At 44.6% G+C, this 14,905-nt stretch overlaps 1 protein-coding gene across 8 annotated transcripts in view; it reads left to right on the top strand.

The window, feature by feature from the left end:
* The window catches only part of pcbp4 (poly(rC) binding protein 4), a 218,545-nt gene that overhangs the window by 127,621 nt on the left and 76,019 nt on the right, over positions 1-14,905 (top strand). For 7 of the 8 annotated variants that reach the window (XM_042223664.1, XM_014335709.2, XM_042223665.1 and 4 more), the window contains 3 exons: positions 10,531-10,860; positions 12,041-12,064; positions 13,151-13,183. In XM_042223664.1, the coding sequence (XP_042079598.1) occupies positions 10,723-10,860; positions 12,041-12,064; positions 13,151-13,183 (195 nt within the window). In that variant the 5' untranslated portion in view covers positions 10,531-10,722. Of the gene's footprint in view, positions 1-10,530; positions 10,861-12,040; positions 12,065-13,150; positions 13,184-14,905 lie in introns of those variants that run through there. The other variant, XM_042223667.1, reaches the window with a different exon arrangement.

Genomic DNA, 14,905 nt, shown 5'->3' on the forward strand with positions numbered 1-14,905 from the left:
TGTGTGTGTGTGTGTGTGTGTGTGATAGATATGTCACGTGTGATTTGTCACTTTCTGGACTTTCAGCCAGTGAACTGCATGTATGTCCTTTTAATATCCAGGCTATGTTTGCCACTATGTATGAGCCAGGCAGAGTCAACTCTGTGTGTGTGTGTGTGTGTGTGTGTGTAAGTGGCTTTGGCAGCCTGTGTATGCAGGCAGCACGTTTTCTGCTCTATTTGTGTCTGAGTTTGTGTGTTTGCATGAGCGTGCATGTTATTGTAAGCATCTGCACACATTTTGCTTTCGATCTTCTGCATATACACGTTCATGCATCCAAGGATGATGGGTGTGTGTGTGTGTTTCTGCTAAACATTAACTAAATATGACAAGGTCACTGCTGTCATTTACCTGTCTCACACACACACACACACACACACACACACACACACACACACACACACACACACACACACACACAGCATGTAAATGTTAAGCCCACTATGTAAATACTCCTTAGGGTGGATTTGTTTGTGAGACCCAGCCACGAAAACCCTGATTGAACCAAACCCTCAGCTGTCATCACTGCCTCCTTTGTTGTGCAGACTCACAGATCGTTTTGTAGATGGAAACATTTAGAAAAGACAGAAAAGGAGAGCGAGAAAGCACACGAGTGTTTTTCTTGTTTAATTTAAACCTTTTAAAATGACTTTTTGATACAGCAATAAAAAGAAATAAAGGTCAGCAGATGTGAACCTGATCAAACAAATACACACAAAAACACACAACTCCAACTCAAAGACAGAGGCTGCGTTCACTCTGCAGGTCTTAATGCTCAATTCAGATTTTTGATCAAATCCGATTTCTTTGTCTGCTCGTTCACACTACAAATAAAATGCGACAGCAAACGCGCTCTAGTGTGAACGCTCAAAGTGCAAAAGAAGACGTCAAACACGACGCGCTCTGTTTAGACTCACTAACATCTACGCTGGATGTCCAGGAAGCGTTCGCGATGTCTTCTCGGGCGCTGATAATTGGCGTCTGTCTTGTGTCGGTGACGTAAAAGACGGATTTAATGCGACGTGACCATCAAACAGCAGTCGCTTTCTGAAACATTGGATATGTATCAGATTCAGCACCACATACGAAAGTGACCCAGATCAGATTTGAAAATATCGGATTTGTGCCGTTCACGCTGTCAGACCATGATGGGATATGGGTCGCATACTGTCAAAAAAATCGGATTTGATGCGCTTTCGCCTGCAGTGTGAACGTAGCCTAAGAGTGTGCAGCGTCGCAGCCTGAAGGCCACGCCGCAGTGCAGCGGAGCGACGAGGAGAACGCTTGATGTTTCTTCAGGAATCGCGAGGCGGTTGTTTGATGAGGCTGTCGGCGCTGACGAAGTATCTGAGAGAGAACACAGAGAGCACCTGAACCGTGGCGCTTGCCAACATGTGCCCACTCGCTTTAAGCCCACACCGACACAGTTGTCGTTCCCCGCTCACCCTGCCTGCCGGATTTGGCTCACGTCAACTTCCTCCTCTTCCCTGAAATGAACTTCAAGTTGCTGTGTTTTTATCCAGCACCCACACTCGGTGCATCAGGAGACTCTGGCCTGTAGTTGGAGCAGGGGATCAAACGCTCACCTCACCATTACTGATGGAAATCATTTCCTGAGCTGTAAAAGCCGGTTTTATTTGTAGCCGTGTGCTGTGACTCTACGTGTCACTTTTACCCTAAAACCTGAGCAAACGTGGCCTCTGCAGTTGTATTTTTAGCAATCAAACCGCTAACCCTGCCAAGAATTTTAACCAAACGTGAGTCACAGATGCAGAACGCATTAAATAAGGGGGGAATTTGTCTTTCTTGTGGCAGCTGTCTGCAGAATCTGTTTTAGGGTTTGTGGTACGATCGCAGCGCGGCTGCAGCATCCTGGCTGCGCTGTTTATTACAGTGTTAGCAGGAGCATCCTAGCATTACCCCGTCCTTGTAATCACAGTGATTATCAACACAAGAGACTTATGGCACAAAATGACCTCTCTCGCTGCTGCTCGCCCACTTCCTCTCCTCCTCAGTTTGAGTGAACAGCTGAAATTTAAATCTTCTTGGTCGATCCTCCTCCTGTCTCAAAGCCCCGCCCTCCTTTTGCTCTCTGCCCCCCGGGGGTGGCGGGGTGTCGGGGGGAGAGCTCTCCTCCTCTCCATAGATTCTGTGGTCTGTAAATAGAGACTGGTGTCACCCGCACTCACATAGGAAGGCAATGATGTCAGCCTCTCTCTGACACACACACACACACTGGTAATGATGTCACTACTTGACCATCCCGACCATGACATCATCTTCTGGTGCCACCAAACAATTTTCTGTATAAAAATACAGCAGCTGCCTCTGTGGGCGCAGTAACATGCAGATTAGTGTGTAAACTGATACAAGTAACATTAAATAAAACGACAACTGTAATAATGTTGCTCTTGATTCGTGCTGTTTGTGTACTGTGACTCTGTGGACCACTTATTTACTCGTCTTCTCTCAAATGTGCACACGTTGACCTCCTTGTCTCTTTGTTTACATTATACTTCATCCTTTTGATGAAAGATCGTCCTTGATGACAGAGAGAGAAGATTTGTCAGGACGCAGAAGGAAAGAAATCAGGAGGCAGCAGAAGAAGATACAAGCCCGACTTTAACCCTGCGTGATAGGAAGTGTTACTAAGCCTCACAGGAGTGACAGGATTCATTCTTATCATAAACCTGCTGCAGGGTCCTGACTCAGGGTCCTGTTGCTTCTCTTCTTTTTCTTTACGTTACAGAAGCTACTGGACTAGAAGGGTGGTTGAACTAAACTGGATTAACTGGCTAAGTTCAAAATATTGATATCTACTGACATGGGAACATTTTTCTATGTCATCAAGGTAACAAAGACCATCCATCCGTTTGCTTCTGTGCATCCAGATCAGGGTCGAGGGAGCCTGTCCGAGCCTTGGAGAGGCAGGGTGTGTGTGTGTGTGTGTGTTTGAGGAAGTGAGTCCATGACTTCAGCAACAAAACCACACAAAGATACACAGTCGCAGGGAGAGGCAGTTTTTCTGTCTCTTCTCTGGTTTTACAAGCAGCTCGTCCTTGACGTTGCAGTTGACCAACGATGTGATTTAAATCAGCCGGCTGCTGCTTTAATCCAATCAGCTTTAAGGAATGAGTTGCGAGCTCAGCGTTTAATCCAATCAGTATTTAGAAATGAGTTGTTGCTGGCCAGAATCAATCAGGCCTGCCCACCTGATAATCAAATTCAATACAGTGATTTAGCTCATGTCCCTGAAACGTATTCAGAGTGTTCTGCCTCCTCGTTTTGTCTCTGATTTCCTCCCCCAGGATTTGTTTGAGTGCTTTTCTTCCTGTTTCCTCCTTTTTCGTCACTTTTTCTTTCTTTTCTGTGTGTGTGTGTGTGGTGTGTGTGTGTGTGTGTGTGTGTGTGTGTGTGTGTGTGTGTGTGTTCATGCACACGTCGACTTCCTGTTTCTCTCTATTTGTTTCTTTCGGAACAATTTCCTTTTCTTGTGTCGGAGACTGATATGAAAGGCGGCTTTGCCTGATGAGTCCAGTGGGAAAGCAGTTGGAGGAGAAAAGGAGGGCAGCGTGTTGATGTATCAGGGTATAATTTGAGAGACAAGTCCTGGATTTCATCTGCAGTATTGTTCTGAAACAATAGTGCAGTCACACTCAGCAGAGAGGGAAGAGTCCACTACATGTGTTTATGATGTTGCACAAATATGATCGCAGTCACGATAAATCTCATCTTTGGCATTTGCAACGTTTTTGACAGACTCGTGGTCTTTGTTCCAGTTCTTATTGGAAGAAATGTTTTCGTTTTTCTAAAAAGGGGAAAATGGTGATGGTGGTTTTGTTTCCAACATCCAAATTAAATCTGTACAATCCAAGAAAAATACGACCCGCCTGCCAAACTTAACTGAGAGACGAGGCAACAGTTATTCAAAACAAGCAGAGCTCACATTAATCATCTGTGCTGAAGCTCTTCCATTTATGTTGCTAACAGTGTTATCTGTTGGCTTATGTATGTTTCTATTTTGAAATCTCAGTGTCACCATGTTGCTTTAGCCAGAAATGACCACATTTTGACAACAGAGATCAACTAATGCTAGCTGGCTTCATCTGTGACCTCTGTGGCTGCACCATACAAACCGAAAAAATGCTGAAATTTCTTCTTCTGGGATGATTTTAATGCAAATAACCTCACAGCAGCCATATTGTTGGCATAAACAGTCCAGTTCAGGGACTTCAGTCATCTGAGGTGAAGCTTAGCAGACCACTAGCAGCTACAACCGCCTGCACCACCATCCATCTGTTAGTCAAAGGCCACGCCCCTAATTATAAGCTTTAATTGCAGCAGGTGAGTTATAAAGGCTGTAACGTTAAACACGAGTGTGTGAGGACCGACTCCGTTTTGGAGCAAACGTTAGAAGAACTGCAGTTATTGAAACTTTTGTGTTGGCATCAGGAGATTGTTGCTTGGTTTTGACAAGTTTGTTGAATTTTCACTCGCATTCATGCCAGCCTGAACTTTCAGTTCGGTTTTATTTATATAGCTCCAATAACATCCGTCTGCTCGAGGTGTTTTACATCATAAAGTTCTGCAACAATTGGACAAGACAGAAAAATATTGTTGAAATTTCAGCACTGAACGACGTCAGCCAGAGAAGGAGACTCCTGCAAAACCACAAGATGGTTTTATTTGCATTTAACTGGCTTCTCCACAGGTGTAACATCTCCTATTGGCTCTGGGGAACATTATTATTTTACCTTTACTACCATGGCATGCCCAAGCCTCTCTCTCTCTATCTCACTGTCTCTCACTCATACACACTGTGTAAGTGCTAAAGCAGCAATAATCCAGGTTTAAATCAGCACCATGGACAGCAGCTGCAGCACGTCTTCACGTGACAGAGGGCAAAGGTCAGGAAGTACAATAATGTGCTTCCCAGCAGAGCCGTCAGAGCTTATTTTTACAAAATGACTGAGTATATGTTTGCAACTAAAATAAAGCTCATAGGGAAAATGTTCTCTGCATTTAAAATGATCCTTTTGTTCACAAAGTAGAACCTCGATTTAAACATATGATGAAACTTTTACAATCTGTTTGACTTAATGCAGCCAGTGTGCACATGCCATGGGATGAACTGCGACCGCACCCTCGTGTCGCTCTGGCTGTGCTGGCGGGCATTTGAGTTACTTCCCCAGTGAATAACAATTCAGTAATGAGATTACATTTTGTATATCTGGGAGAATTTGAATAATGTGCAGCGTGAAGTAGAAATCAAACTGATGCATTACATCTCTGCTGATCCATCGGCCGAGAGAAGAAATGCAGTTTCTTTATCCGCAAACTTTTTAATGCAGATCAAGTCAAAAAGGCCTGAAACGGTTTTCCTTCATCCTTCAAAGTCATCCCATAAATACTGAAGCTGGAAAACTGGCTTTTAATTCCTGAACCCCACTCGAGTGGATCAATCAGCAGCCGCCCATTAGAGTAACTAATCCCTGTAAATGTAATCATTTTAAATCTGTTGTTAATGTGCTTTCTGTTTGAACAGCTTTATGACTCTGCCGTCTTGTGTTTTGATATTTTCAGTGGGTTGTCGTGTCTTACAACTCTGTTTAAGTAATAACAAAGTGGGTTTATCAGGATACAAATGGATTTATTTTTGAAACATAGTCGTTAATCTCGAATATAAATAAAAGTATAAACACATTCTCAGCACACTTGAACATGTTTCACACAGCAAATACATTTTTTCCCGATAAAAGTACAATTAAAGTTGCAGTAAACATTTTGTTATGTATTTCAAGCACCCATCTTTTAGTTTGTCCTTCCAAACAAATCTGTTGGCCCGTTTCTGTGTCTGGCTTCTTTGTCTTGAAAAGCATATAAAGACAGATTGTTGCATTTCGGCATCAGTTCCACAATAGGAACAAACAGACTAATCAAAATTATTACTTTGCTCTGTGATTGCAGAGCTCCAGCTATCGTAGCTGCAGCACAAACTGTGTGTCTACAAGGCCAAAGTTCAGCAGCACTGCAGAGCGCGCCGGCTGTGGAGGCTGTGTTTGTGTAACGGAGGAAGAAAGCAGAGCAAAATCTTCTTCCTCCTCTCACATTACGACAGGATGTACAAAAGGATGCATGTGACTGACCATCATCATCGCTCGCCATCAATCATGTGATTTTTGTCTTTCACATTTACCAAGAGATCTACTTTCACAGTGTTATTTATTTTGGACAGTTGTTGTATCCACATGCTGTTCAGTCCTTGGTTTCCTGTTGTGTCTCCTGCTCCAGCGCCGCATGCTCGTGTTGTGTTTGTAGCTGGAAACTCTTTAAACGCTCAGACTCACACTTTATACATGTGTGACGTCACAGCCATGGATTTTCATGAATGTGATCATTTCGGGTGTACAACTCTGGCTGTGAGCAAAGAGGCTCCACCCACTTGTAGTTTGTGAGCCGCGAGACGTTTGGCGTACAGGTGTGGTAGCCTTAAAGCTACGATAAAACGAGTCTATCGGTGACTTAAAAGATGATGTTGGCAGTGAGGCAGAGTTCCTCTTATGATGCTGAAAATGGAGATAACAGGACCGTTTAAGTAAAAGAAGCAGTAGCTCACTGTAAATGTGACAGTCCTGCATTTACAGGGTTACAGGTAAAAGACACATTATCAAATGAATCTACTTAAAGGACCAAAATATGTTTCCTGTGTTTTTTACTCAAATATGCTGTTTTTAGATGTTACTGCTGCATTGACGTTGTCGTTACGTCTTTATTGATTATATATTTATAATAATGATGTAACAACATTTGGTGGAAACCCAAACCAACAAGCTCTTGTGCGCAGAGTTTAAAGTCACTGCCATAAACAAAGTTGATGTTTTGTCGTAGTTATGCCTGCATGTATTTATTTGCTATTCTTCTCACACCAGTCAGCAGTTTCATTGACAGTAGTTTAAACTGGTACATGCTCACTCACTTTGCTAGCAGATATTTTGCTCACAGGAGTTCATTCCATGGATGCTGGTCACTACTTTGCTGCTTGCTCCTTCCTGTTTGCAGCTTGGAGAATCTGTTTGTGTGTCGGTGTGGACCATCACCGCCAGTGCTTGTTTCTGGCAGCTGCTGCAGTCCAGGCTGGTGCCAATGAATCATCAATAAATAAAAATACAAATAGAAAAGCAGAGAAGGAATTAAACGGACACTTTTTTTTAAAACCGTATGAAGGCGTAACATCCTTGTGCTGTGTAACATCCCTAATGAATGCATCTACACAGTATCACCCAGCACTATATTTAAGGAAATCCGTGTATTCGGTGTCCTGTAGTTTCATGGAGATAAAGTACAGCATATACTCTGCCACAGAAAATAAATATGAACAATTTTCCTCCTGGACATCCGGTTAAACTCAGAGATGAGTCCCTAAAAGGTTACTGTGTGACCATCGTCCCCACAATGTCAGCAAAACAAGTAAAATCATACACACACTCTCTCAGTTCTGAGCTCATGCATGGATGATTCATGGCTTATTCCCCCGAGTGTGTGTGTGTGTGTGTGTGTGTGTGTGTGTGTGTGTGTGTGTGTGTGTGTGTGTGTGTGTGTGTGTGTGTGTGTGTGTGTGTGTGTGTGTGGGCACACATGACTCGGAGGGGGATGGGTAGGCCTGGTTTTAACCCGGTACTGAAGCATCTGAAAGAACTTTAATAATTCATATGTTCTGTGTTCTTCCTCTCTTCTCTCTCCCTCTCTCTCACACACATCACACACACACACACACACACACACACACACACACACACACTGTTCAGAGGAAAATAAAACACTAAATCCGCCCTCTCAAATGCATGCACTCATGCAGCTGCACACTCCAGTCCACACGCGTGCCCGGCCTATCCGAGACGCTGCACAACAATACGCACAATTTGCACACAGAGGTTTTAATGGATGCGCAGATAAGCAAACACTCGACCTGTGCCGCCAATGACTGAATTCATGTGTAAACGATGTTTTGACAGCCACTCTTCTCGCTCCCCGGGAGGTCGTGTAAGCCGTCTCCTGCCATTTCTCCCCTCCCCCCACCTGCTTCTGCCACTCGCTACTATTTTAACTCTGTTTTCTCTCTCAGCACCTCTGTCCTCTGATTTGTTTCTCAAGTGTGCGTGTGTGTGTGGATGAGTGTTGCATTGTCATGAGATGCTGCTTGCTTTGCATGCCAAACAGCCTGCATTACATTTGTGACCTACTTTGGCTCAGAGTGTGTATTTTTTATGAGAGTGGGGGATGCAGACGTGCAGATGGAGACGTGAGGCTCGCTGTTTGCATAGGAACACTTTAAACTGCACAACGAGCCATCAGCACACGCACACAAACATATGCCGATCATTTATACGCACCTTTTTATTCGTCTGCATACCTCGGGTTACCTACAGTGCTGGTTGGCATAGTGACAGATGCCTGAGTGTGTGTGTGTGTGTGTGTGTGTGTGTGTGTGTGTGTGTGTGTGTGTGTGAGCTCTCCAGACACATACAAAATCTGCCAAAAAAAACATACATGTTTACTCAAACATGATCAAAGTGCAGCGTGTACATGCAGTCATGTGTGCAGCACGCATAGTTGCATATCTGAATACAACAAGGCGAATGCAGGCGTGGAGGAGGTCTCTCTTTCTCTGTTTTCCTTCAGTTTTGTGTTAAAAGGAAACGCTTAAGTATCATCACGCTTGAGTGGCGCTTCCACGGCCAGAAGCTTATTTAATTCAGCCCCCGAAGCTTTTTTTAAACAGAGTTCCCAATTAATTTTTAAATTACAGCACAGACTTGTTGACTAGCCTCTGACACTTGAGAAATTATGTTAATTTCCACACTTCGCACGGCACCGGAGCCGGCTCGCTCCCGCCGTGCTGCTGAGGATGTGGAATCAGTGAAACGCCTTGTTGGCCTCGTGGCTGCAGGGCCACACTCGGCGCTGTGCTCCGACAGCATGAGCGTAACAGCGTTTGTTGGAAGATTTAAAGTCGCTGCCCTCACACTCTGACCTTTACTTTTAATACTGCAACCTACTTTTATTTTTACAGCAACCTTTATTATCAGTTACTAACATAAGTAGTTAAATTATTCTGTAAAAGTACTGGTTAGCATAACGAGGTCAATAAAAGGACGTTTTAAGGTGGTAAATGTTGACTGTTTATCTGCAAATTATGTCAAAGTTAAAATTGAGATTATTGGATGAAACAGATGTTGACAGAATTGTCTCACTTCAGATTCTTTTAATGCAAAAGGAAAGACAGAAATTCACGTTTAAATATTCTGTTTGGTCCCAGCGACCCTTCTGTTCTGTAGGAATATAACCAGAACCTGCCAGCTGAGCTGGTACCCTCGAGTGTTGCTCATTGACTGACTCTTGATATGAGGAAATCTGTCTGCATTTATAAATTAGACGGCAGTTGTTCACGAATGTTCGACAGTCTGTCTGAGAGTGACTGTAGTCAGTCCAACAAAGAAGAAAGAAGAACCTGTGCAGTCGCCTTGCAGTGAAAAGTCATGAGTGTGCAACACCCTCGAGTCGTGACAAGCTGCAGAATGTGAAAGAACTTTTTGTCGATGCAGGGAGGTCTGTCCTGTTCTTACCCATGTGACTGAAAGCGGTAGTTTAGTAAAGCAGAGTGTGTGCAGCGTTGGACGGGTTGTTTGTGACTGATCCTAGCTGGTGTAAGTTTGCTCGGCTAACGGTATCTCAGGATGGAGCCCTGTAGTTCACAGTGTTTTAATTTATGTAATAAAATATGGATGTTGCATTGCTATAGTATTGCTGTGCACTAACTCAGGTGATCCTGTGCTGTGTCAGGAGTAGATGTGGACATCAGCATGTAGCAGGGCGTGCAGAGGGTTGGTCATAGAGAAGGATCAGATGGATAATCTGTTGTAGGGACCAAAGAAGGTGACGTGGAGCGTCCAGCACCTGAGTCAAACTAAGCACGGAGAAGAGAAACGCCCCAATTTATCACTCTATTTTAGGGTTTTCCTACATCTGTGGAAATTGCTTTAAAAACAGCATTTGGGGTTAAAAGTGTGCCTGAAATGACAAAGAAGTTCAGTTTGAAGCCTCTCGAGGAAATCCTGTTTAACACAGTGCTGCATGGTCGTAGGCTCCCTTTGTTGTTGTGTGTTTTTCTCTGAATTTCTGCATCTGTAGCTGCTGACTCATATCTATCAACACCCATTACAGCAGCTCTTACGCGCTGAAATGACTCGTTTCCTGTCGCGCTCTGTTTAGTAAGACGCTCTGGATACAGTCATCAGAGTGAGAGAATAATAAAAAGTCAATAAAGGCTGTTCTCAGCAAATACTGATTATGAGAGGCTTACAAAAAAGCAGACTGATCCCAACATGCTGGTTTTAGGCTCATCGGGTCTAAATACAGACATTAACTTTGAGGGGATGTGAAGTAGAAACAGTCACAAACTCAAACATCACTTTCTTGTCTTTCTTTCCACAGAAACCGGAGTAAGGATAGATCCCACCCCGACGCCAGCTCCGCCCGTACAGCCCCTCCGTCCGACCCCAAACCTCGACCTCCCCTTCCCCCTCTCGCAGCTCCAGGGCTCTCTGAGGGTTCCTTTCTGGGTTCTCCAAAGGGTTCTCTGTGGTGTTCTGTAGAGCTCCATACGCCTCGGGGCCTCAGACCTTCATGCGTCTCCCAGCAGCAGAGTCCACCCACACCTTCACCCACCACACCACCACCTCCTCTACCATGAGCTGTGAACAGGAGTTTGGAGACGGCGCCATGGGAGTCACGCTCACACTGCGCCTCCTCATGCATGGAAAGGTGAGCAAGACTGTTACTCGTGTTAATTAGAGAGAAATAAAGGAGATTGCAGGTTATTGTGCCGCTAGCAGCCAGAGAAAAGAACATGACATCAATAAATAATTACGTTATAATAACATCATATCTCAGATGGAAATGATTCAGAAACTTTAAAAGGCTCCCAAATTTAACCTATAGAGAAAAAACTGCCAACATAATGAACAGAATATAATTTTCTGGGGAAGCAGGATCGGGTGAGGCCAGCGCAGACTGAATCCCCACACACTCCACACAGAAAGACCCGGCCTGATGGTGGAAATGAACTCTGGACCTTCGTGCTGTGCGGCAGCAGTGCTAACCACCGTGCTGCACATGAAGAATTCAAAAGCCAGTTTCCACAGTTTTGTCTTTAAATCCAGGCAAGATATTTATTTAAGCATTTAAGAAGCATGCAGCTCAATCAAATGAAAACACTTCACCGATCTTTAAACCAGCAAGTTGAGTAACTACAACTGAATTTGGGGAAAAGGGAAACCATAATTGTCTGGCCAGGTCAATTCTCTTCTCCCGGCCACGGAGAATCCCAACAGGAAGTAGTAAGCCTGTCCGAAGTCACCAAGTTTCCCTGAAGTTCACTATTCAACACGGCAGAATGAACAAAGGTTTCATAAATTCAATCATCAGATCGCAGCCGTTGCTCTGTGTTCCTGGACTCCATGTTTTAGAAAGCACAGAAACCTGAGAGCGTTCCTCTCGTCCAGACGTCCCGTGTTCCCCAGAAGAACAGTCCACGATTACCAAACCTTCACTCTATACTCTTTAAAATGTCTCTTCCACACTTGCTGAGAACACTGTTGCTTTCACGTGGCTCTTGTTGTCCCAAACGCCTCCTGTACACGGTCGCCCCGCTGACCTCCTGTTAGAGCTCGCGTTATTAGAGCTCGCGTTATTAGAGCTCGCGTTATGTAAACTATGTGAAGCTGGTGACACAAAAGAAAAAAAATGCTTCGTGTTTTATGAAAATGTCAACACGATTAAATGTTGGCGCATAAACATATCTCAGCGCTGTCATGCTGCTGCACCTGAAGCAGGTATGCATGCATGTTCAAAACGTGAAGTTTGATTGGCTACACGAGTCTGCTTGTTTTTTAAATTTGAGGATAATGATTTTCTTGTTTGTGTTTTGTTTTTTTCTCTGCAGGAAGTAGGAAGCATCATCGGAAAGGTGAGCTAACGTTCCCTTCTATCATCGTGTTACCCAGTATGAAAAAATCTGATCTGCCAGGAAGTAAAAATCACTCAATCTGTGAAAAAGTCATTAAAATGAACTTTTAAGTGAAATTAAAAAACATTAGAAATCCTCTAAAACCAACATCAGAGCCAACTTCAGGCTTTAGTTTTCTGAAATTTGCACGCCTGTCGTGATAACATTGGGCGTAATCCTTCTACATGATATGAAGTTGCCGTGAAATGTGCATTAACAGTGTGTAACATTTCCAGTCAGGCCGTGTCATTCGAGTCTGTACTTACTGAAAAGGCGCTGCTCTCAGGGGAAGCGAGTCCGTTTAAGCGTGGACGTGTTAAATAAAGCCCAGTAGGATTTTTATCCAAGTATATCACAGCTGAGCGAGGCGCGATAATGACCGCTGGCCCCCACGGCACATTCGCTAACCCACAATTGGGGCTGATATCCTTCACCCCCCCACCCACCCAGTCACTTCCAGTATGCGGCCTATTAACTGTGACACAAAGATGGCATTAAATTACATGATGGTTCTAGTTGGATCGTGCCAGTCTGTAGTCACGGTGCAGGAGCTGCTCTCCGGGGCTCCTGCTAGCATTAAACGAGCCTGCCAGGCTGACTGGTTTGGGCAGGCTCGGCCAATGAGGACGCGTGTCGGCAGAGATAAATGTTACGCAGCTCAGAGCGCAGATGTGATCCGTGTTAGCCCCGTTTGTTTATCGCGCCGATGTTTTTCCTGAGCGAATTAGCAAACGTGTGTCACACTCACAGCATCGCACTGTCATACCTGTTAGCCGCCTAGCTCACTGAGGAGCTCCACCAGTGAAGCTGCTCGGGGGCATCCCGCTGGCTGTTGATTAGTAGGCAGCGAGCGTCGCTGATTCGTTTTCCTCACCTGGATTTTTCAGTCAGTCTTTCAGTAGCAGTAGCTTACTCCTCGACGATTTAAAAACACTGGAAAATGATCTTGTATGTATTTGATCGTGTTGCTCAGATACTTGTCTAATACATCTTCATTAAGGACTCGGTACACTCGGAGATGACTGTCCTTCCTGTGTCTCTCCACAGAAAGGAGAAACAGTGAAGAGAATACGAGAAGAGGTAAGATTGACCTCATCTCCCATCACATATGTTCATTCTTCTGTCATCCTCCTCTGTCTCCCATTAACCATGACTGCCCTCTGAGTGCAGCTCCTGCTAACTGCAGCGTGGCTGTAAAGCACTGTGACGCTGTGTCAGTGAGACATAAGGAGTCATGATATCCTGTTAGGGCTCCTTTCTGCTCAGACTTAACTGTAAATACAATAAAAAGGGGCTTTCATCTTCACCACAGCTGTGAGCAAGAATCCACCTCAAACATCTGAAGGTGTGTTTAGTATTTTTGGCGGCCTCCTGTGATGTTGCAGTTTGCACATTTAGCTGCTCTTTGCTGTCAAAAGTCTTTAAAATGTACAGGGGAGGAGTTCCCCTGCAATCGGACCTGTCTGGCTTCCTGTCTGTTCGAGGAGACATCGAGCGTGACAAAGACACAAACGTGAGGTAAGAGGGGAACCGAGACGAGGACGCTGGATCGTGCCAATCAGAATCTGTCGGCAGCATCTGCAAATCAGAAGCTAACATCGGTGGTTCAAACTTCAGGACCAACAGTTCTCTGGTGCAATGCTGATGCAAGACTTTGTTCAGTGGAAATGTGTGAAACCAGTCAATGTCTCACTGTTTTCAATGCAATTGTATTTATATAACTGCAAATCAAAACAACAGTTGCCTCAAGGTGCTTTATATTGTGCGGGAAAGATGCTGTAATAGCTTCTTCAGCAGCTGAGCATTGTGGGAAACTGACGGGACGGTGCTCCGGTCTGGTGGTGCAATGTTGCTGTTCCCATTCCCAACACATGAAGCGATGCTTTATTCTCAAAGCTGTTGGCGTGTCTCGGTGGGGGTGCGGGACACTACGGTGACACCCCCCCCCCCCTCCCACTCTTCAATTTCCAGCATGTGGGATTACTGTTGTGAAGAGGTGCGTCCACCAAATCTAACAAAGTTGTTTGTAGTGATTAAACCGAAGCTGGACGAAAGCAAAACCAAGCGCAAAACAAAAAGGTCCAAACGGCCCGTGAACCGTGGCGTTCTGACAGCAGCGCTCCTCCCACCTCTGAACTCTGACAGACTGTAGAGTAGCACCATAATCTCTCTGATGTTGGTGCGCTGAGGCACAAACAGCATTATCTGACACCCTCGGATGGGAACGTTCACTCTGAACCTTTAAGTTGACAGGATGACTAACAGTGAGAAGAACTGAACTCATATTTCATATAAAGACAAAACCCGAATCCCAGCAGCGCCCAGCGTGAGAGCCGGTCTAATCATCTGCTGCCTCTCCATGCTGTCTGCTTTCTCTTACCTCTCCTGGCTTCATTTGCAATCAGGTCACTTGCAGCAGCTGTATGAATACTTAAACACACGGATCTATAAGTTCAAATGCTCCACATTCATCTCACTGAAAACAGAACACGGCCATATCAGTGGCTTAATGTATTCCACGGCAGTTTTTTATATAAGTGAACAAAGATGCCAAGATCCTCCTAGGAGAGATGCTGTGAAGATGATCCGTGAGCAAACAAGACTCGGAGAGAAGTACCTGTGTGAGCGTGTATTCATAGCTTTGTGGGGACCAAAGATGGAAGTTTACCTATAAATGTGGTTTTAGTGTCAGGGTTACAGGTTATGGTTAGGTTTGGGGTAAGGGGCCAGGGAAAGCATTATGTCAATTAGATGTCCCCACAAGGATATAAATACGTGTGTGTGTGTGTGTGTGTGTGTGTG

The sequence above is a fragment of the Haplochromis burtoni genome, unplaced genomic scaffold (assembly GCF_018398535.1).
Source record: "Haplochromis burtoni strain Fernald_Lab_line unplaced genomic scaffold, NCSU_Asbu1 Contig_117, whole genome shotgun sequence".
NCBI classification, from domain to species: domain Eukaryota; kingdom Metazoa; phylum Chordata; class Actinopteri; order Cichliformes; family Cichlidae; genus Haplochromis; species Haplochromis burtoni.